Here is a 22569-nt window from a genome sequence, read left to right on the forward strand (position 1 = left end):
TTTCGAGTCAACGGTTTCAGCATAGGATAATATGTTGGTCTTGAGATGAAGACCAGAGACTCACGTCTCCTGCAGGGGACAGAAGTGAATTTGTCAGGTCTCAGGGGAATGCCCCTCAGTAGCTCATGCAAGGCATAGGTCACGCAACCGTGCGCATTGACACAGACTGGTTTACTCCACTGTGCTCAATCAAACACGAGCGAACGATTCTACTAGGCGCTGTTACGCTTGTGCCGCCACAGAGTGAGACTGGCGCACGTGTACGCGGTCGCACCGGTACATGTGTGCACACACGCGTGTGCACACCGCCAGCTTGCTCGGCGAAATGGCAAGCCCGGCTGGATCACGAGCGCACGCGTAAGCACACACATCCAGACGCGCTCAAACGCAAAGACGCTAGCAGGCAAATTTCTGGGCGGCGGTGTTGACTTAACAAAACAAACAGTCACAGAACGCAGAGGCGGGTCCGCGCTCCGTACGACGCGGCCGCGTGTGCATCGATGCGGCGGCACTGCCCTCTTCTGGCTCGGACGCATCATTGCAGCAGGTACAAGGAGAACATGAATACCGTTTCTACAGAGCATTAAAACACTAACAAAGCAAAACACAAAGCCCTATTAAGGGTGTGATTCATGAATGGGCCATATGACAAAAGAGACAGAAGTATCTAATAGAGGTGACAGTATCTTAGAGGTTGTTTATGGTTCAGCATTGTGGTATTAGACATCAAGGTGCTGCAACCTTCCCCATCCCTTCCCCCTCTCTCTCTCCTGGATATCAGGGTAATCAGTCTCATATCCTGTCAATAACTTGTTAATGGACTCCAGCATCCTGATAAGGAGGAGAGCTGAAGGACTAACCGATAAGACGAGAGCAACTCCAGGACGAGGAACAGTGCAGGATCAGGAAAAAGGAAGACAGAGAGGCAGTGCGGTGAGAGTAAAGAATGTTCAAAATTTAGATTTTTAAAACTATTAACAGCACAGAGCCTCATATTTGCATTGCACTACAATCACCTGGCAGATAATTTTATCCAGAGTGACCAGATTATAGCGGAGAACATCAGTGTTACTCTCAGGAATACAAGAGTGCGGTATCACCAAGAAGGCAGAGGCCCATTAATAATCACAAAGAGAAATATTAACCTAATAAACAACAATGTGTATTGCATCAAGGAGGTATGATTACATATATAACCTTAATTCACACAGGTATACCCATAACATTATCCAAAAGGAAATCCAAGAAAAGATAAAATGAAAGGACATCTAAAGGGGTCAGAGTAGCCATGGTGCAATCTGAAGTGAATCTTCAGTGTGCGTGAGATGACGGACACGGTGTCTGCAGTTCTGACTACAGCAGGCAGTTCATTCCACCACCGGGGGGCCAGAACAAAGAGGAGACGTGACCTGGAAGTGCAGGTAGGCAGTAGGGGGGGAGTGGCAGCTGTGTAGGGTCTTATGATCTTTTAAAGATACAATGGAACAGTCCCTTTAGCTGCCCAACAGGCAGGCACCATGGTTTTGAATGTGATGCGAGCCTATATGGGCAGCCATAGCCTTCTCCAACCCTGCCTCACCCGCTCACATCCCAAACCCGTTACTCAGAGAGCCAGGTTACCCGACAGGGGGAGCGCTCCTTCAAAAGTGCACCTTTCCAAGAACAGACTGGGAACCGCTCTTCCCATTAGTCCCAGACCACTAACCATGGAGTAAACGTGTGCACAGCTCTGAGAGAGAGAGAGAGACAGAGAGAGAGCGAGAGCAAGAGAGACAGAGAGACAGAGAGACAGAGAGAGAGAGAGAGAGAGAGACAGAGAGAGAGAGAGAGAGAAAGAGAGAGAGAGAGAGAGAGAGAGAGAGAGAGCGCTGACATCCCATACATTACATTTAGCACCGTTGGTCTGTGCCATCTGTGGGACGGCTTTGTGGGATGCGCTACCATAATTGCTCGGTAATTATAAGTGCTCGATTAGCAACGCTGTCTCTCGATGGGGACGGCGTGTTCCAGCTCGCCGAGCTGCAGACAGTGGCAGTTGGGCCCTTACCCACGCCACACTGCAAAGGAAGTCTCTCTGCGACCCGTCCTTTGAGGAAGATACTTCAGTGGCCTCAGTCAAATTAGGCAGAACATCACTGATACAGAGTAATGATCCTAAAAGCCAAGGCTATGTTGAAACTTGCTGCTCTTTCCTCGTTTCGAAATCTGTGATCAACTGATGTCCGGACGCTGGCCTGATTCGATGATTCAAACGAACGCACGTGCAACGTGATCCTGGGGTATTCACTTCCGTCCACAGCTGCCCTTCGCTGATAATGTCATCATCATCATCATCATCATCATCATCATCATCATCAGCATCATCATCAGACAAAACAACTGAAAGTTGAGCTATCTTTGTCACTGAGGATTTTGAAAATTACTGGCCCCAATATTGTAACCACTCGGTTAAGACACATCAGCGTATTTTGAAAGCCATGTAAACACGCGGATAGCAAAGAAGCCTGAATAACAGTACTGAAATCAGTATTTTCACAGGGGAGTATGTTAAAGCAAACTGAGTTCTAATACACAAGAAATCTTTTAAAATCTGCACCAAGATAAATTTGGCTGACTGCTGTTTGTCTACGCCAAGGAAACACAGATTGCCAAGTGCGTTACTATCTTAAACATTTTTAAGCTGAAGTTATTGACATTATGTCTAAAACTCTGAAAAGCATGCATTTAGTTATGCACCACATAGGCTAATCTAGGAAGTCTGTTACTCAGACTGTCCCTCACCTGATGTATCCTAACCTACTACAACTGAATAATGGTAAATTATAACCCATAAAACTCCACGCAGATTACATTGCCCGCAAACTGAATTTAAACATTCCCGTTTCACACCCTCGTTACATTTATTGATGACAATTAAGCAAGATTATACTAAAACAGGTGCACGGCGCCTTCAGTTAGATGTGTGGAAGCAGTATTTTTCGAGGCAAACTGCACTCAAGAGTGAATTTCTTCATGCACTATTCGTTGTGGGAAGATTGTGGAATCATTTACTTGGTTTTTTTCTCCATTTTGGAATCTATTGAAAAAGACAGACTGAAACAAACCGTCACGGAGAAAAGATCGTTTTACTAGCCCAAAGGTGTTGGAAGTCAATGACAGGCCAGCAGGCCAGACGGAAAGCCAAGCCCTGCGACAACAAGGATAAAGGAGAAATAATTATTGCGCATCATCAGCCCCGCTAGAGCGATTCCATTGAGCAATTTATCACCTGACCTTTTCGGTGAATTGCAGTCATAATCATAGTTATAAATATCATAATCCCAACAATAATAAAAGCTTGTCATTTTTAACTAATTGCCTAATAACAAAGAGAAAATAACTCCCCAGGCACACTTTGTTTTAAAACACTTGTTATGTTAAAGGCATACTATACAGAATTATTTAGCCTTGCTGTGTTCCTGCGTTTAGGATCGAAGTAGCCTCCTCCACTGTCTTCAGCCCCACCCACTCACACCGAATACCCAACGATCAGTCATCTAGTTACTTAATAAAGCTAGCTAGGATAGTTAGAGGTAACGTTATTTACAGGTCCAACAGAAAATAAGCCACCTCTGCATCGCTTTTTATCCCCTTGGCAAACATCGGCTGGCGCCAGTGAGGAAAGCAATCCCAAGGTTAACTCTAGTTCTTGAATGAGCTCTGTCGGCTTGCCTTTTTGCTTCACCTCCGCCATTGTGGCAGCTAGCTAGCTGGCTAGCAACAAACACTCTGCTGAAATCTGATACCAAACAACCGGCCCTGTAGCCACACCCACCCCTCCCCACACAGAAAAGAGCGCCACACCCAGAAACGCCCCAAACACATTTTACGATAAAAAGCACAGGTAAAGCTACACAAATTCGGTGAAAGTGCATAAAGACAGAGATTGCCAGGGCATCATCACACCATAGCATGATTATTTTATACTATTTTCACGGTAGAAATCCTGCATAGTATGCCTTTAGCAGCGATTAAAAAGCATGCCCACTAAGTCAAAAACATTGATCTAGCAGTAGTAACATGCACACCATTAAAAAACTCCCCCTGCGTTAAAAACGTCACAAAATAAAAAAACACCCACATGCACCATACTGAATAAGACACAGCAAGACAGACACGACAGACACAAGGTTAAAAACATTACTGCAGAATGGGCGACACACCCTCAACTCCGAATGAGACCGAGGAACCCGGCAGATGACGTCATGCAAATAATTTCCCTCGTCCTCCCCTTTCCCTGGGTAATGTTATTCAAGGAGGGGGGGGGAAATGTTCTGCAAGAAAAAAGTTTAGAATTCCACCAGCAGATACAGCAATTAATCACGTAGCGGAGGTGTGACACTATCAGGAGCCAGAGGGATTAGGGCCTGTAATCCTCGTCAGGGCCAAAACGACACAGACCCAAGGTCACTCAGTCTGCAGTGGTGTAAAGAGCCACAGCATTCAAAGAGCTCTCGCACACACCCAAGCACCAACGTCTCCTTTCCGCCTCATGCAAGGGACACACAGGAGACCGCAGTCTCGCCATGACAAAGGTATGCCTTCCCCGCATGCAGCTGTTCACTTGCTAATGTGCTAAGTGCTTCAATGCACCATGTAATAGATCCGCAAGCATCCATGAAAGCTAGCGGTACACACACAGGAATACAGATGTAATTAAGCTTCATTTGTGTAAACATATTTGGAGCAGGCTGTAAAAAAAAAGCTACGTTTGAGCAGTGAATCCTGCCAGTGAAAACTCACAGCAAATTTAGAATACTTCTAAAGCACTCGTCCAACCGCTGCCTCACTCAATGAGAAACAGAGGTAGCAGTCGTAGAGGCGGTAAAGAACAGTACGATTTGCACGTTGAGCCTAAAACAGCCTCGGGCTAAAGTTGACCGCTTGCGTCTGAGCAGAAGAAAAAATGCGAATTGGGGCCCAGCGGATTGGCTGCGATGGAAAGCTATTTTGCCCCGCCCTCTCATCCAAGGCACGTTTGACCACGCTCCCTGACTCAGAGGAAAAATGAGCACCCCTCTAAATTAAAAACAGCCGGAGCTGGTGGAAAGGAGGACCTTGCCTTTACCCAGACCTTAATAAGCAGCGGACAGCTGAAAGGAAGGGGCCTTCCATCTGGTGAGACTTGGATGTCTGGCGGGGTTATCTAAGGGAATGTCTCAAAACAACCGTGCCGTTCCACTGTTCTGACCCAGGGTGGTCAGGTACATTGCCTTTTTCCCTTCTGATCTGTGGACATTGACTGGACCCCAGGAGAGTATGGAGAAACAGAGAGAGAGAGAGAGAGAGAGAGAGAGAAATAAAAAAGATAAATATATAAAAGAAGAAAGCCCTTACCATAGGCACTGAGTGCCAGTAGGGTGGGCATCAGTAGTGCCAGCATGCAGACTCTGTGGCAGGGGAGATCCATGCCCAACGTCACTCTGTAGAGCCAAAGAGACACAAAATCAGCCTTTTCATTAATGCTACAAACAGGGGTTATACTGTATGCTGATCATACAGGGCTCAAACAGCATATACACACATAAAGAGAAGCAGATGTACAGCTAATCAAAGTGGTGAGTTAATACATTCCTTTGGTGAAGGACATAATGGGTGCGAGAGACATACTGTGGCTAGTCCACTGGAAGACCCAGAATAGAAGACACACAGTCTGTCACTCACAGCTGTCTGAGAAACACCATGGGGTGAAAACGTGTTGCAGCGCAGAGTAAATTCAGGTGAAAGTCATAAACGTCTGTACATTACAGCACCGTTCTCTCGCATTGTCTATTAGGCCCCGAAATAACCGACCAACGAGTCCATTTGCTACTTTGCTTGTAAAAGCAGCTGCTTCTAATTCAGGCCACGCATGTAACTTTCCAAAATTTCTCAGAACAGCCAAAAGGATATGATGTGGAAAGAGAGTGGATGCAAGACAAAAGTAAAAACAGACATTTCAAAACTGACCCAGGGTTCATTAAGGTTTTTATTCACAGTTGTCGAGTCAGGCAAGCTGGTAAAGATCCACACGCCCAAATGAAAGTTATACTTGTCTGGTCATGGTAAGGTTTACCTATGACATGACAGAGATAAAGCATCAGATTTTGGAAATTGAATCTACTTTTTAAAAAAAACTTTTTTTAAACCTAAATAGAAGTGACATACCGCTAGTCATGAATGTGTCTACGTCTTTGTGATCGCTTTAGAACCACAAATGTCAACATGACTAATTGCTTTGCTACAAACACCAACCAGTTACGTGGTTACAACTCACCATAGTGAGTGGGAGTTGTATTTTATTTTGTGTTCAGTAACTTTATTTATGCAATTGATTTAACAGGGACAGTGCATATTAAAGTTATTAATCTGTAGTCCCTGGGCAGCTTAAAACAAAAACTACTCGCTAATGTTATGATATACCAACTAGCTAGGTAGCCAGCTAAAATAACCATGTTATTATTTAGCTAAGTATCTGACTAATAGTACTTGGCAACTGCTACTAACATTAACTCTGCTAAAAGAATGAGTCAAATAGACAGTGAAATATGTTAATTAACTTCCACAGAATAGTTACCTGTGCTAGCATAGCAGCGCCAAACAAAGAACAAACTGTACTGTAAATGAGTGCTGGATAGTCTGTTGCTCAATAAGGCAAGTGGACGAGCAATGAAGCAGCCTACACTGACCTCTTGATATAATTTTAATTTTATTCATAGCTCTTTATTCTTATTTTACTCATTATTCTACCACTATTGAGAAGATGATGATTGATGCCATACAGGTGCAGACTGGGACAGTCGCAATTTTTGATTCATCACAATAACACTTCTTCTCAGTGACCAAAGGCCCAGTATCGTGTTCATCTGCAAAAGTGGAAACCAAGTGCGAGAATAAAGTGAAATCATTCATTGATACGGGTGCTCATTAGCATCTTAGAAACCCTGGGGAAAGCAGAGAGGAAGAAACCATTAAGCTGGCACCTGTGTTATTCCAGTTAGGAAGGACCACTACAAAATGATCACGATAAACAATGACAATTGTTAGCAGATGGGACTCACAGCTCCTGAATAAAATGGGGAATATATGCTTTCTAATTTGAACACACGGTTGACGTGGAGCTGCCAGGTAGCTTGTCTCCAATGGATTTCAGGGTTACGACACACCCTATGGCATGATACTGAATCCTGACCATGCAAATACAGGCCATGCCCCACACGGCAGTCCAAAACCGGCCATAGCATCTCCTGGGAAAGGAGAGTATCAGTGGGCTGTATCGTGAACTCATGCAGGTTGACCTGCAGTTTGCATGAGTAAACTGAGCAGAGAGTGCACAAAAAATACAATGACTGCACTGGGACCACAGGTGGACAGGGACCTGCAAATGATGGACATTACCAAAGGAAGCAACAAGGGTTTCACTCTTACTCTTTCACCTTACTTCACTCTAGTGTTTCTTTTGCGCCTCTACATCATGAAACCTATGCACTTGTTGTACGTCGCTCTGGATGAGAGCGTCTGCTAAATGCCTATAATGTAATGTAAAGGGTGGCAAACTTGAATTTAGCTAGAATTAAGGTCTGTCGTTAAAACTGTCTGACTAGTATAGTAGACCATCTGGAACATCTAAACCAACAATGTGGTCACATGTATTTAATCCCACAGCTTTTATGGGATAATAAACAAATACCATAATCTGAATTGATTTTTAATGAACTGGTCCCATTATTGCATATGAGAATCCACTAGCAAGTAAGAGAGCAACGCTTGTAAATCCAAATTGTCTAGTTTTCTGGCTACCTGTCTATGAAAATACAGTATGTTGTGCTTTTCTGAAGAATATTCATAACACAACGTAAAGGTCTCACAAAACATTACAAGGCTCGTGCGGATGGGTAGCTGGAACATCTCAACAGCACAAGTGTGTGAGTCTTAAAGAAGGCATCGTAAGTTCAAAGCTACAGCTTACGCAATAAGATCAGCAAGTTCATGGCATGTCTCCGTGTACTGGTGGGCCTGCAGGAAGACCTTCAAAATCAACACCAGATGCATCTCTTTGATACAAAGGGAAAGGCTCGACAAATGAGCTCCTTCAAGTAGCTTCAGTAATAAATCTTAATTATCAGCAACAACAAAAAAAATAATTATAGAGGAAAGCGAGGCGTGAAAAGGCATTTTTGTCTCTTAGAAATCCAATCAAATGCTTGTCCCTCACTTCTGTAATTTATTTATTTCCTTCAATGAAGCAGGCTTATTTTCAAACACAACTTTGAAGAAATCACTTACGCTGACTACAGCTGATTAACTGCAGAACTGTGCAACTCTCTCCGACCAACGCGAATACCCAAGCAGCCTGAAAAGGTCTCGGAGTATCTGCTGATCCTTCAGAATTCCTGTTTTTTAATGTGAAAAGTCAGGGCTGGAGGGAAGCCAGCAAGCTCAGCTAACAGGGAGCGTCGGCCCGTCTGCAGCTGTGTAAGACAGCGGGGGCAGAATCGGGGGGTCCTTGCCACGTGGCCCACGAGGTCACAGCAGATGTGAAATCTGCGCCAAAGCGAAATCCAACTCCGGCAGCCTCTCCCTGGCCCCGCGTCGGTGGTCAGAAGGCCCACGCGCTTTCTGACGGCGGTGCGATCACAGACGTGTACAGGAAGCGCCGCACGACCGCGCCCTAGCTGGAAGGGAGCGGGCTTGTTTTTCAAGCGGAATCAGGCCCTCGCCGGACTCCCTCCTCAGCTCCAGCTGACTTCACGCAAGATCCCCGCAAGTTCCGGGATGAAATGCAGTGACAGCGACACGCGAACTGTGTCCACCAGTGAGTCTCAGAGGAAACCCTTCATTACGCACGGCTGAATAAACATTCCTGGACCAAAAATGCTGTTGTACAGTAAATACCAAACTAAAGTATAAACCAATGTACAAGATAGCTTTTATGTGTAAATACATGCTTCACATTTAACAGTAAAACATCCTGAAATAAGTAGATTTATGAAATATTACACCAGTTTTGTCTGTCTCTTTTTTTGTCATTCAGAGAGATGGGCACAAAATGTTATTTGGGCATAAAAAAAGTGTCCAATCTTCCACCCTTTTGAAGGAACAGATTCCTACTTCTTTCCACCTTATCTCTCTTCTCTCACTTCTCAACTCTTCCTTCTATTCCCCCATTTTCCCTAATCACATATGGTACTACGGCCAGACGGGCGTGGTCACAAGGGATTCCCCACAGGAAACAGCCCGAGTTCCCCAGAGGCACGCGGCGTGCCTACAAAAAAAAAAAAACACACACGAACCGAGTAAGTGCGAGGGGCTTGGATTCCCCCCAAATTACACACCGCTTGAAAAAGCTGGCTTCTCTAGCACCTGAGCGTCTTTAGGAAAACAAAGACAATTTTCTTGGAATGAACAAGCGCGGAGAAAATACTGCCGTGATCCTAGCGCTCTCCAATAAACATGCGCTGCCTTCCTGAGCTTATGAGTCCTGAAGCAAAGGGTAGCAGCAAATTAAACGGTAGCGGTTTCAAGCAATTGGGCCGACCGTACTGCTGAATTAAACATTCCGACATTACCATAGAGTTGCGTTAGGGGGATACATCAGCATAATGCCTCGGCTTTTATGAGACCATTTCCTGGAGTCTGAAGCCTGCATATGAATTTGGCGGCAAAGGATGTGGTCTGAATGTCAACCTCGCCGCAGCCTTCCTGAAAATAGGCCTGTAGAGAATCGCTTTGCCTTTTTTTTTTTTTTTCCTGCAGACTGTTAAGAGAGCACTGATGAACAAAGCAGAATTTAGTTCAGCCTTCTATTTCCCGAAAGGTCAAACTCATATCCGCGGAAATTCCAAACAAGCAAATCTTCTGCTTTAAGAATACATTTATCTGTGGATTTAATTAACTGAACAGTCCTTTCACAAGCAAACTTTTCCCCCCACTACTATTGAGTGTACAGGCCCTGGACATGACTCCATATTTATTACGCACTGCACTATATACATCAGAGCTGCCCAACCCTGTTCCTACAGATCTGTCATTTTGTAGGTTTTCATTTATATCCAGTTTTGGCATACCTTATTCAACTAAAAAAAGCAGCTCAATGAGATATCTGGATACCGAATGAGGTGTGCTTTGTCAGGGTTGGAGTGAAAGCTGGTAGATCTCCAAGAGCAGTTTGGCAGCCCTGATATATATGCAGTGAGCTCCATAATGTTTGGGATAGATATATTTGTTCTTGATTTGGTTCTGTAGTCCACAATTTTAGATTTGTAATAAAACAATTCACAGGTTATAGTGCAGATTCTCTGTTTTTATTAAAGGGTACTTTTATATTTTGGTTTCACCATGTAGAAATTACAGCACTTTTTATACATAGTCCACCCATTTCAGGGTGCTATAAGGTTTGGTAAATATTAATGTTATGTAAATTAGTCATGTTTAGTACTTTATCGCATATCCTTTGCATGTAATGCTGCTTGAAGTCTGTCACCCATAGACATCACCAGATGAAGAGTCTCTTGGTGGTGGTGCTCTGCTGGGCCTGTATTGCAGCCATCTTCCGCTCCTGCTAGTGTTCGGGGACTAGCCATAAATTTTCTCTTCAGAATGAGGAATGCATATTCAGTTGGATTCATTTCCAGTGAATGGCTTGGCCAGTCAAGAATTTTCAAATTTTTGGGTTTGAAAAACTCCTTTGTGGCTTGGGATCATTGTCTTGCTGTAGGGTGAAACACCATCCAATGTGTTTGGAAGCATTTTCACTTGAGCAGATAAGATGCATCTGTATACTTCAGAATTCATTCTGCTGCTGCTATCAGCAGTTACATCATTAATGAAGATAAGTGAGCCACTACCTGTGGCAGCCATACATGTTCAAACCATAACACCCCCACCACGTTTCACAAATGAGAGGGGGGGGGTACTTGGATCTTGGGCAGTATCTTTTGGCCTCCACACTTTGCTCTTGTCATCACTCTAATACAAGTGAATCTTGGACAATGTAGGAATGTGGAAAACCAATATGTATAAAAATACCCTTAAATAAAAGCTGAGAATCTGCACTTTAACCACATGTAAATTGTTTTATTACAAATCTAAAATTGTGGAGTATGGCACAAAATCAAGAAAAATAAGAAAGTTGTGTCTAAGACTATTTTTAAGTAAAAGTCATGTTTTTGCATTATGGTAGGTAGAAACTGAAAAAAACAGGTCTTTTTGTATCATTATGTGAACATGACCAAGACCAACAGCTGGGATAAATGCTGCAGTAGTCAAAGAGGGAGTTAATGGAACTTGTGCTGCCCACACTGACAGCAGGCCTGTGACAGAGAACCCCAGCCCTATTAAACAGTCACCACAGCACACAGCAATTATTCGTCCACAACAACTGCTGTAGGACAATGCATCCCCACACTGTTTCCAATTACAGCCACAAGCGAAACTTTCTCCACAGCTAAAACCCGCATAGCATCTGAAGAGTTGGGTAAATGCCACCCAAATTAGTGAACCGATACACAACTGTGAAAAGTATAGCAAAGCAAAGTACTACATATATGGCCGAGTAATATTGTGAATGCTTTGGCCCAGGGTATAATTGTACCGGCATACAAATTGCACGTTGCTACATTTTTATGTACTCTCCTGCAAGATGTTATTAACAACGCAGAGGCAATGCATGATGCTCTGACTCACAGTCATCTGAAATCTAAAGCAGCTGTGTTGTTTGCTAGACAGGACCTCCTGGAAGGGCACCATAGACTATGATGCAAATCTGTGTTTTAGCTATGGCTGTAGGAAACTGACAATCAAAAAAAGAAAAAGAAAACAAATAAAACCTCTAAGAACATTTGAGTGCCAGTAGTATCTGTATAGTGTCGTATAATGTAGTATCTCACACTGGCAAGAAGTTAAAGAACTAAACATGGGCCTGTAATTAAAACCTTACCTAAACACATGGTACCGTTTACCAGGCAGCATTTAATTAGGTATATAACACACCAACACCCTATCCCCTGTTGTACTATGCACCAGATGAAAGGGGAAGTAAAATTTAAGTGGGTGAAGAAAAAATCTACTAAATGTAAGGCTGTATTATTATTATTATTATTATTATTATTATTATTATACCCTTTTACATAGTTAATTTTAGAGTGCCACTGGTATTCACAATGTGTAAATAAACTGGTCTCAGTTTGTAGTCTCAGCTGAAACAACTAAGGTAGCGCCCTCTCTGTGTGTATGTTGGGTTAAATAGCGAAGATACTAACCTACTTTTTTGTGAACAAATGTTGGCTCATATCCTCTTCGTAGACCAACTTAACCCGCAAAACTTAAAACGATAGATAATTGCACTATTGTTTTGCAGACTGCTACCTTACTTGACCAGGAACGACCCCCGTATGTAGCCACAGATTAAAAGTGTAGACGCGTAATAACGAATTTTATCTGCATAAAGCATTTACCACACTGACACACCTTGGTTAACAACGTAACTTATGCTACATATTAACTGTAAAATACGCTTCAAATCCTTAAATATTCTATTCTTTTTCAGTCGTGATGGTTTGAAATTCCAGCTGTTGCCTGCATGTGCCTTAAACGCTTCACAAGTACCCCAAAGTAGCCAACACTTAAGTCTAAAGTATAAAAATAAATAAATAAAAACTACCGCTCCTTTTCGTAAAATATCTGTGCCATGTCAATTTACTTAATGTATAAAACTTACCAACCCAGTGAAAGGTTATTTAGACTGTCGGCAAACCACCCAGCAGAACTGATTCGTAGAGAGGAAAACAATCTAACAAAGAATCTCTTCACGTTACCATACGCATTCCCCTTTTGGTCGCCCCGGGTACGCAACAAGTAAAGAATATCCTCTTATTTTAGGTGCATTAATAGTTAATATTTTGCAAGCATTACTGTTATTCGCGTTAGAGATCATACGCTCTGGACTGCAGTAGAACGAAACCCGCCTTCCTTCAGCATCGGCGCTGTGTCAGGCATGATGTCACAGACTGGGAAAGATTTCCCCACCCGGTTCACCGATGAAATTAACTATTTACTGTAGGCGATGCTCGCCTCAACCGCAACAAGTAACTACGATTAACTTACGACGATTTCACTTCAGCAAGCTGACCAGGCATGTCAAATGCTAAAACTGTGTGTTAATGGTAGAAACATAATAAAGATTCGAAATTAATTGTGTCCCGATTTTTTTAAATTACGCAAACGTTGACCAAACGCAGACGTAGGCCTACTGTAAGACAGACCTGGGTCAATATGCAGACCCTAATCAAATAATTTGATTTAAAAAGAAAAAGAAAATAAACATATATACAGTTTAAAGTGAGTTACATAAACACCATAATGTTTGGGGCAAACATAACTTTCAACTTGATTTAGAAACACCTGTGACGCCATTTGTCCCAAACATTATGGGGGGCTATGTATCAAAAGTGCAGTAATTCCTACATGGTGAAATAAAACTGTTTAAAACTACCGTTAATAAAAGCTGAGAATGTGCACTTTAACCACATTCTCAATTGGTTGATTTAAAAAAATCTGAAATTGTGGATTGCTATATATATATATATATATATATATATATATATACAGTCCCCTTCTAAAGTATTGGAACAGCAAGGTCAATTCCTTTGTTTTTGCTATACACTGAAGACAATTGAGTTTGAGGTCAAAAGATGTACATGAGATGACAGATCCAAATTTCAGCTTTTATTTCCTGGTATTTTTATCTAGATTTGTTAAACAACTTAGAACATATCACTTTTTGTATCAGACAACCCATTTTTTAGGTGAGCAAAAGTATTGGAACATGTGAGTGACAGGTGTTTCTTGTTGCCCAGATGTGTCCTGTTAGATTGATTGGTTAAACAATAAATAGTTCTGAATGTCTACTCTTGGTTTTAGCCTTGGGTTTTGCCTGTGAAAACTGCATTTGTGTTATAAAAGATAAACTAACACGAAGACCAGAGAGCTGTCTTTGGGAGAAAAGCAAGCTTAGAAAAGAGAGGAAATCGATCAGAGCCATTTCACAAGCATTGGGGATAGCTTGTACGACAACTTGGAATGTCCTGAAAAAGAAAGAAACCGCTGGCGTACTAGCAACAGATATCGAACAGGTCGACCAAGGAAAACAACAGCAGTTGATGACAGAAACATTGTGAAAGCTGTGAAGAAAAACCTGAAAACATCAGTCAGTGACATCACAAACAATCTCCACAGGACAGGGGTGAAGGTATCTCAATCAACTGTTTGAAGAAGACTTAGCAGCAATATAGAGGCTATACCACAAGATGCAAACCACTCATCAGTAGTAAGAATCGGAAGACGAGATTACAATTTGCAAAGAAGTACAGAGATGAGCCACAAAAGTTCTGGAACAAAGTTTTATGGACTGATGAGACCAAGATTAACCTCTACCAAAGTGATGGAAAGGCCAAAGTGTGGAGAAAGAAGGGATCTTCTCATGATCCAAAACATATAAGCTCATCTGTGAAGCACGGTGGAGGAAGTGTCATGGCTGGGGCTTGCATGGCTGCTTCTGGAGTGGACCCACTAATCTTTATTGATGATGTAACTCATGATGGTAGCAGCCGGATGAATTCATAAGTCTACAAAAACATTCTGTCTGCCAACTTACGGAGAAATGCGTCCAAACTAATTGGGAGGAACTTCATCATGCAGCAAGACAATGACCCAAAACACACTGCCGACACAACAAAGGATTTCATTAGGGAGAAAAAGTGGAAGGTTTTAGACTGGCCAAGTCAATCACCAGACCTTAACCCAATTGAGCATGCATTTCACCTCCTGAAGAGGAGATTGAAGGGAAAAACCCCCCGAAACAAAGAAGAACTGAAAGAGGCTGCAGTAAAAGCCTGGAAAAGCATCACAAAAGAAGAATGCAACAGTTTGGTGACGTCAATAGGTTGCAGGCTTGATGCAGTTATTACAAGCAAGAGATATGCTACCAAATATTAAGTGTTATTTGCTTTCATTTACTTAAATACTCTCTGTTCCAATACTTTTGCTCACCTAAAAATTGGGTGGTCTGATACCAAAGGTGCTATGTTCTAAGTAGTTTAACACATCTAGGTGTAAATACCAGGAAATAAAAGCTGAAATTCTGAACTCTTATCTCATGTTCATCTTTTTATCTCAACCCCAGATGTATTCAGTGTATTGCAAAAACAAAGGAATTGGCCTTGCTGTTCCAATACTTTTGGAGGGGACTGTATATACACACACACACACAGACAAACACAAACACAAGAAGCAGTGATGTAAAGTTACTGTATGTCAACCATTAAGGGGGAAAAATTGTCCCGAGGATTTGTATCTTAAAAGCATGTCACAGTTGTATTTTGGCCCCAAACCATTCAGTGCTTATAAAAGAGTAAAAGTATTTTTAAATCAGTGCTGTAACACACAGGAAGCCAGTCGACATATTCAAAACCTGGTGTAATGTGCTCAGCTTTCTTAGTCTTTGTTCGGACTCAAGAAGCAGCGTTCTGAAGGAGCTGAAGCTGTCTGATTTTTTGGAAAGACCTTTACAGTTCTCAAGACTGCTAGAAATAAAGGCATGGATGAGTTTTTCTGAATCTTGTTGGGATATTAATCCTCTTATTCTTGCTATATTTTAAAGATGATAGTAGGCTGATTTTGTCTTTGCATTGATGTGATAATTATAATTTAGGTCTGAATCTACACCATGATTTATGATGTTGTCTTCAGTCATCAGAAAGATAGAGTCAAGATTAGCTCTGACTATTTTTACCTTTTTACCTATTTTTACCCAAAACAATTATTTCATTTTTATCTTTATTTAACTAGAGAAAATTTGGCATATCTCATCATTAATTTGTTCAAAGCACTTGTTTAGCAAACCTACGGGACCATAGTGATTTGCTGATACAGCTATGTATGAGTTTTGTCTCCATAATTATGGTAAGAATTGTTGGTTTGCATAATCTGAGAAAATGGGAATGTGTAGAGGTTGAAAATAAGAGATTCAAGAACGGACCCCTGGGGAACTCCACACATCATTTTTGTTCATATGGATACATGGGTTACCAGTAGACACAAAGTAGCCCCTATCTTCCAAATAAGATTTGAATCAATTCAGGACTGTGTCAGAGAGTCAAACCCACAAAACACCCATCTGGAAATATAGCATGATTGACAGCGTCAAATGTAGCACTAATATCCAATAACATTAGAATTGAAATTTTCCCAGAATCTGTATTTTGACAAATGTCATTTTAAACCTTGATAAGGACAGTTGCAGTGCTGTGGTGTCTCCAAAATCTTGACTGGAAAATAAAAAAGTAATTATTTGAGGCTAAGATACTGGAGTATCTAGATTACTCTTCTCAGTTTCCTCAAGAGTTTTGCAGTCAATAGAATTAAAGTGTGTCATGTTATCCAGATTAGTTTTATATGACTGCAAGGGTGACACTGGCTTTTTATTTGATATAGAGGTACTTATGGCTTGTCTAACCTTCAGAATTGTGTTGGTAAATAGGAAGCAGTCATTAGTGGAAATTAGTAACATGGGCTATTGGCACTCAAGGGGTTGTTAACCTATGAACAGTAGCAAATAAGGTATATGCATTATTATTGCTTATAATTATACGTTCAGCATTCCGACATTCTTTTTTCTGGGTATTAAACAAAATGGCATTTCTCAGTTGTGCTTCCTGCTTACGAGAAACTGTTATAACCTTAGCAGGTGCAATAGCATCAATAACATTTGTAATTTTAGAATTAATTTATTTTTACAAGTTCATTGACAGATGTTGAAGTGAAGGTATGTGTCATAGAGAAGGCCTCAATGGATAATGCACAACTTTTCTCATTGATATGCCATTCTGTGATTACATTAGAGTAGGAGGGGTGAGCTGGTAGGCCAGGTAGTGGAGAGGGTGTGGACCGAGGGCTGGCCAGGAAGGAATAGGAAAGAGTCTGGGGGGGGGGGGGGGGGGGGGGGGGGGGGGGGGGGGGTGGAGAGTCTGACGCCAGTGTTAACCAGTTCTTCAATCTTATCAGTGAATTACCAAGGTAAAGTAAGCAACTTAAGTCAAAGTGTTCCAGCCATCAAGTGCATGAGGTGGGCAATTGCGATTCTGGAGGGCCAATGTGTATGCAGGTTTTTGTTTGTCCTGGCAAAATGCGCTAACTGGCTGCATACACCAACACTGATTCACTTGTTGATTAGATCACAGTAAAATTTCATATTGGGTTTCATAAGAAGAGTCTGTCATCCATGTGCTTATCAAGAAATGAAGCTGAAATGCTAGATAAATGTAAGGGCTAATGAAATAATTAAGATCAGAAGTTGGCATGAAATCGAGAAATGGTTATGTTTTTTTTTTTTTTTTGCCCACCTCTGGCTGGGGTCAGCAGCCCTACGGGACAGTGTATAATTGGCCATAGCGTCATCCAGGATGGGGGGAATTTCAGCTGGCAGGACATTTCTCATTGGACATCAGTAAACCTCTCTGACCAATCAGATGGCCACAGTCTAGCAGAACAAGCTAGATGCCCTCCTCTATTGCCTGCGAAAGCCAGTGGACTTCAGAATGAAGAGAAACAGGTGCCAGACATTACATGTTTTGCAGGAGTGTAGGACGGAGTGTAGCACAGTGGGTAAGGAACTGGGCTTGTAACCGAAAGGTCGCAGGTTCGATTCCCGGGTAGGGCACTGCCGTTGTACCCTTGAGCAAGGTACTTAACCGAAATTGCTTCAGTATATATCCAGCTGTATAAATGGATACAATGTAAAAATGCTATGTAAAAAGTTGTGTAAGTCGCTCTGGATAAGAGCGTCTGCTAAATGCCTGTAATGTAATGTAATGTAATGCAGGAGAGTGCATGCTCGCCAGCACTGTACTGAATTGATGGGAGAAGGTTGGGGTTCAGAGCGAAAACACACCTAATTTGATCATTCCAAATTGGGAAGAAGATGGATGTAAGATTAAGAACACTTGTTTCAAAAACAGAGAAGGAATATAATATATCCTGAAGAATATAATTTTTACGGTATATCAGCTTTCTTTGAAAATGTGGTATCATAAATAGATTCAGTAGATGTTTTTCCAGAATAATGTAGTTTATTCTATATCTACATGCATAAGTATACCACAGAAAATGATAAACTAGAGTTCTGACGAGTACATAAACTACAGGCTTCACCTCAACTGTGTTTTCTCAAATCTGATTAATGTAGTATAACAAGTTGTTTCAATTCATTTTAATTGTATTCAGTAAGTACTGTGACACAGATAATAATTTAATCAATCAAGGATTAGAAATGTATGAATGAAGAAATGAAAGGCTTATAGTGCCAAATATAATTTAAATTACCATTCCTTGACTGCATGATTTAAAAAAAATAAATAAAATAAACTCATTGAGATTAAAATCCCTTTCAAAGAGAACTATTCACAAGAAATCTCTGTTTAATCTTTTCTACACCTGTCAGAAAGGACCATAGATATTTTCATGCCCTGGAATTTCCACAGGTTTTTATTACTCAGAACTGAACTGATCAATTAAAATAGTTAACACTATAAAATAAATCCAATTCAGACAAACAGCTATGTGTATGCTGGAGAAAGACAATTGCATAATAACAATGACAGTAATTAATGAATAAATTCAGACAGAAAAAAAGGTTTTTTTAAGGGAGACAACTAAACTTTCAAATGCAATTTTTGTATTTTCTAATTTTGGCATAAAGTTTTTACCATTGAAATCAAAAGGATTTTCGATATTTTTTGTGAGCTCTGTCAATTGGCAATACAGGGACCTGCATTGTTGCTGAAGCAGTCATCAACAGCAGGTCATTCAAAAGTACATCTAAGATTTATTCTATTCTATTCCATATAATGTTTTAGAGAGATACTGTTACAAAGAGGCTTTGCAGAAAAACATAAAATAGAAAAATCTAGGCAAGCCTGAGCCTGAACCATCAAAAAAACCAGCAAGTGAGGTAAAATAAAACTCCTCAGTGGGAAGGAAAAGCACTCAGACAATGCTGAGGCAAAACTCTCTGGGTGGGAAGAAACCCAGATATAGAGGGGAAGCTCATCCTCTGCTGGCTGACCCAGTGTCTATGGTTAAACATAGGATGATGGTGGTGGACATCATGGCATCATGGCATGGGCCTAAGCCAGGACAGGGTCAGGGCTGAATCAGTTTATGAACTGAGTGGAGGAAGGGGGTGGATGCTCCAGGGAAGATGACAGCAATGCAAATGGTACAGGAATTACATACCGGGCCCTCCTAAAGACAACACAGTTCCTGTAAAATGTTTTTTTTTTTTTTTTTTTTTTTTTAAACTGGGCAAATACTATGAAATATAAGCTGTGTGCACCTTTGTCTCATATTCATCTTTGATCTCAAATCCAAATGCCTTAAGTATATAGAAAAAATAAAAAAATTTCACTCTACTGTTTCCATGCTTTTGGAGGGTGTTGTAATGACAATTTTCAGTATTGTACATGATTATTGACCCTCAAATCCATCATGCCTCATTTAAGTGATGTCCAGTATGTTCATTTTACATGAATGGAAACAGAACTCTGTCACCCCTGCTGCAATATTACGCATGTCTACTCTTTTAATCTTTCTGTCAAACTGTAAATTACTCCAAACCCAGTACAAATGCTACTGTACCTCCTGTCCACCCAAACCTGAGCAGGAATGTATTTCTGTAGCACAATTCCAATAATTAATGTGAAACTTGCTGTCGCCCACTAGATGGCAATGTATACCACAGAATGTTGGCTGAATACTGCCTCTAAACATTTCAAGAAATATAGAGATTTCATCCGAAGGTTATTACAGCTTCAGAATTAGTTTAACAAATTCATTCTGACATTCATCAGAAATACCATGCAGTTTTGATCCTTAATTCGATAATAAACAGATTAACTAAAATTAATTAAATTCTATCAAACGTATTTTGATCTTGTTCGGACAAATTATTTTGATATGCATCCTATTAAACTAATTGAGTATGTGACTGACAATATAAACCAAATTTGACACAATCCCTCGAATTAATAATGGTACGACAGGCAGTGGATGTTGCTTCCTCCTCGAAGGGGTGTTTGACACGAGCAGCTTCACTAGAGGCACTGCTGCATGATAGACAGTTCTGCCTAACATTCACAGCCTATTCAGCATCAAGCCATTATCTCTGATTAGCACATTTGCAGTGAACAAATACACAATGTCACCCAGGTCATGACACAGAAGATCCAGACACGCCTTCAACCTTTCTAAAGCTGCATGGTGTAAGACACATCCCAAGCGCAGTACTTCTTTGAAAAAAAAAAAAACAGTAAAAGGGTTTTTACTTTGCGCCAAATGCAGTCGAGGTGCACAAAGACGTGTACTTTGTACGGTTTCGTCTCCCCATAGCTCACCGAGGCGCTTGCAGACAAGAGGAACGGCCCCTTTTCCCCCGCCGCACTTCAATCAATTACCGGACTTTGTTTTCTGACGGCCGCCGTACAGAAGCTGCGTGCTCAATCAGCGGACTGCGTTTTCAGACAACAGAACACCAAAATACAGCTGCCGCCGTCTAAGGAGCGTCTGGCTGTCTCCGCTTTACATGCGCTTGCACCTGCACGCAATTTCTGGCTCTCTTCAGCGCTCTCACTTAGGACCATTTATCTGCCCTAAGTGTTGCTCCTCTCATTCTCAAAGCGTGTCCTCCAGTCTCCCGCAGTGAGTCGGCAAAGTCCTTTCAGCACTTATTTCCGCACCGACTTATAGGTCTTCCATTAATGGTCCCTATAAGGATGAATGGAAAATGGCCGCCCCCTCCTGAGAAATGTGAAATTAATGATACAGCCTCCATCTCGAACGCCGTCCAAAATAAGATAATGGGTATTTGATGTTTGAAAAGCAGACGCATAATAATTTATCGTTATTTTTTTATCCTTTAACGTTTGTCCCCCCCCCCCCACCCCCCCCCCTACAATTACTATACAGATGGCAGTTTGAAAATGCACCAGACCTTACTCAGTTACACTGTAAAGTATGTAGCAACGGCTAGTTTAAGACAGTTTTACTGTATGTTTTATCGCAATGATATTTGTTTTTCCTCAAAAAGGCATTTTGTGCTTGTTACAGTTTCATCAGCCTCTAAGTACAACTCGAAATCTCCAATAGGGAATTGTACAGGACGTGGGGGCTAAAACGTCCACTATATTACTTAAATTACTTTTTAAAAAATAATTAAAAATGAGCCACCTGCAAAGGGCTAAAACAAGAGTGCAATCAATTTATATTTAAAAAGTGTACCTTCTTGGAACCGTTTCCCAGAATCAAGTGCTTCTTGATAGCTCAACTGAAAATAGAGGCTCTGGTTAATAGTTTCTCTCTAATTAGCTTGTACACCTGGTAATGGTGCACAGTTGGCTATTAAAGACTGTCTTCCATCAGCATATAATGACACATTTCTCCTACAAAGGCAGTATGCCAAAACATTTAAATCGTTTCGCCTCATCTTAACTGAAAAAGAATGCTGAGTGAGGATCTTTTACAATAGTAGTTTTAAAAAATCTGGTCCCCTAGTGTTCTGGTTCAGCAGGACATAACTTGTATAGGTGATACTATATTCAAAAAAAGGTGCTATGGAGACAATGTTTCCATCACTTTGTAACCAAGGAGACAAAAGAAAGAACTACAAGACAAGTAAGAAACAGTACATTGGTAGTGCACATTGCTCTATACCACGTCAGCCTTTATTGCTGGTATTACAGAGGAAACAGACTACTGGTACAAGCAAATTATACAAATCCAGATGCAATTTCCAAAGAATTTACTCTCTACTAACTCCTGAACTCAGATAAGACTTTCATGCATATTTAGCAAAGTGTGACATCTGTAGCACAAAGCTATAGTCATGGACCAAAGGTTATCACAAAAATTGTGCCAATGCCATGATCATATTTACAGGCATCTTTGTAGGAAATGTGGATCTTTACCTCATTTGGATGCCTCGTCCTATTCACAATGCACAGCATATCTGCCGATCCACAAGAGAAAATGCTAATTGAATCTCTTCACAATTTCTGCGCACGAAACCCGTTTTGCCTGATAAGTATTCCACGCGCAAGATGAAAAACTGAACACATGCTGTCAGAAGTGAAACGCTCTGCACAAAAAACCACATTTTGGCCTCCGTACTGGGCATAGCTTTTGACATACCCGGAGGATAGGAAAAATGCTGTTAAGATCCCTTTCTTTTGTATTTCATCCTAAACCAAAATGAGATCGCCATCAGATTGAGTGGAGGCATGCAAAAGTGTTTCATGTTTCTTAGTTCCCTCTCCTTACAAATATAATTTAAATCACAATTTAGGCTCAGCGTGAGTTCCTGTGGTGTCTATCAAACAGCTCACTTTTATGCAAAATCTCTGGCTTTTCTCAAGGTCTCAAATAATAATAAGGTACTTCACAAAAAGGTGTTAATCTCCTAGGACCTCTCTTTGTTTCTCAGTTGTTTGCTTGTATTTTTGC

General features: G+C 41.3%; 1 protein-coding gene across 5 annotated transcripts in view; it reads right to left on the bottom strand.

Moving 5' to 3' along the window:
- The window catches only part of LOC118227548 (CD276 antigen-like), an 87031-nt gene extending 66165 nt beyond the window's left edge, over positions 1-20866 (bottom strand). Inside the window, exons 1-2 of one of the 5 annotated variants that reach the window (XM_035418121.1) lie at positions 20466-20866; positions 5377-5462 (exon numbers count right to left, since the gene is read on the bottom strand). In XM_035418121.1, the coding sequence (XP_035274012.1) occupies positions 5377-5449 (73 nt within the window). In that variant the 5' untranslated portion in view covers positions 5450-5462; positions 20466-20866. Of the gene's footprint in view, positions 1-5376; positions 5463-8304; positions 8472-12736; positions 13007-20465 lie in introns of those variants that run through there. The other 4 variants (XM_035418118.1, XM_035418117.1, XM_035418120.1 and 1 more) reach the window with 4 other exon arrangements.
- Positions 20867-22569: the final 1703 nt, after the last annotated feature.

This window comes from Anguilla anguilla, chromosome 5 (genome assembly GCF_013347855.1).
Source record: "Anguilla anguilla isolate fAngAng1 chromosome 5, fAngAng1.pri, whole genome shotgun sequence".
NCBI lineage: Eukaryota > Metazoa > Chordata > Actinopteri > Anguilliformes > Anguillidae > Anguilla > Anguilla anguilla.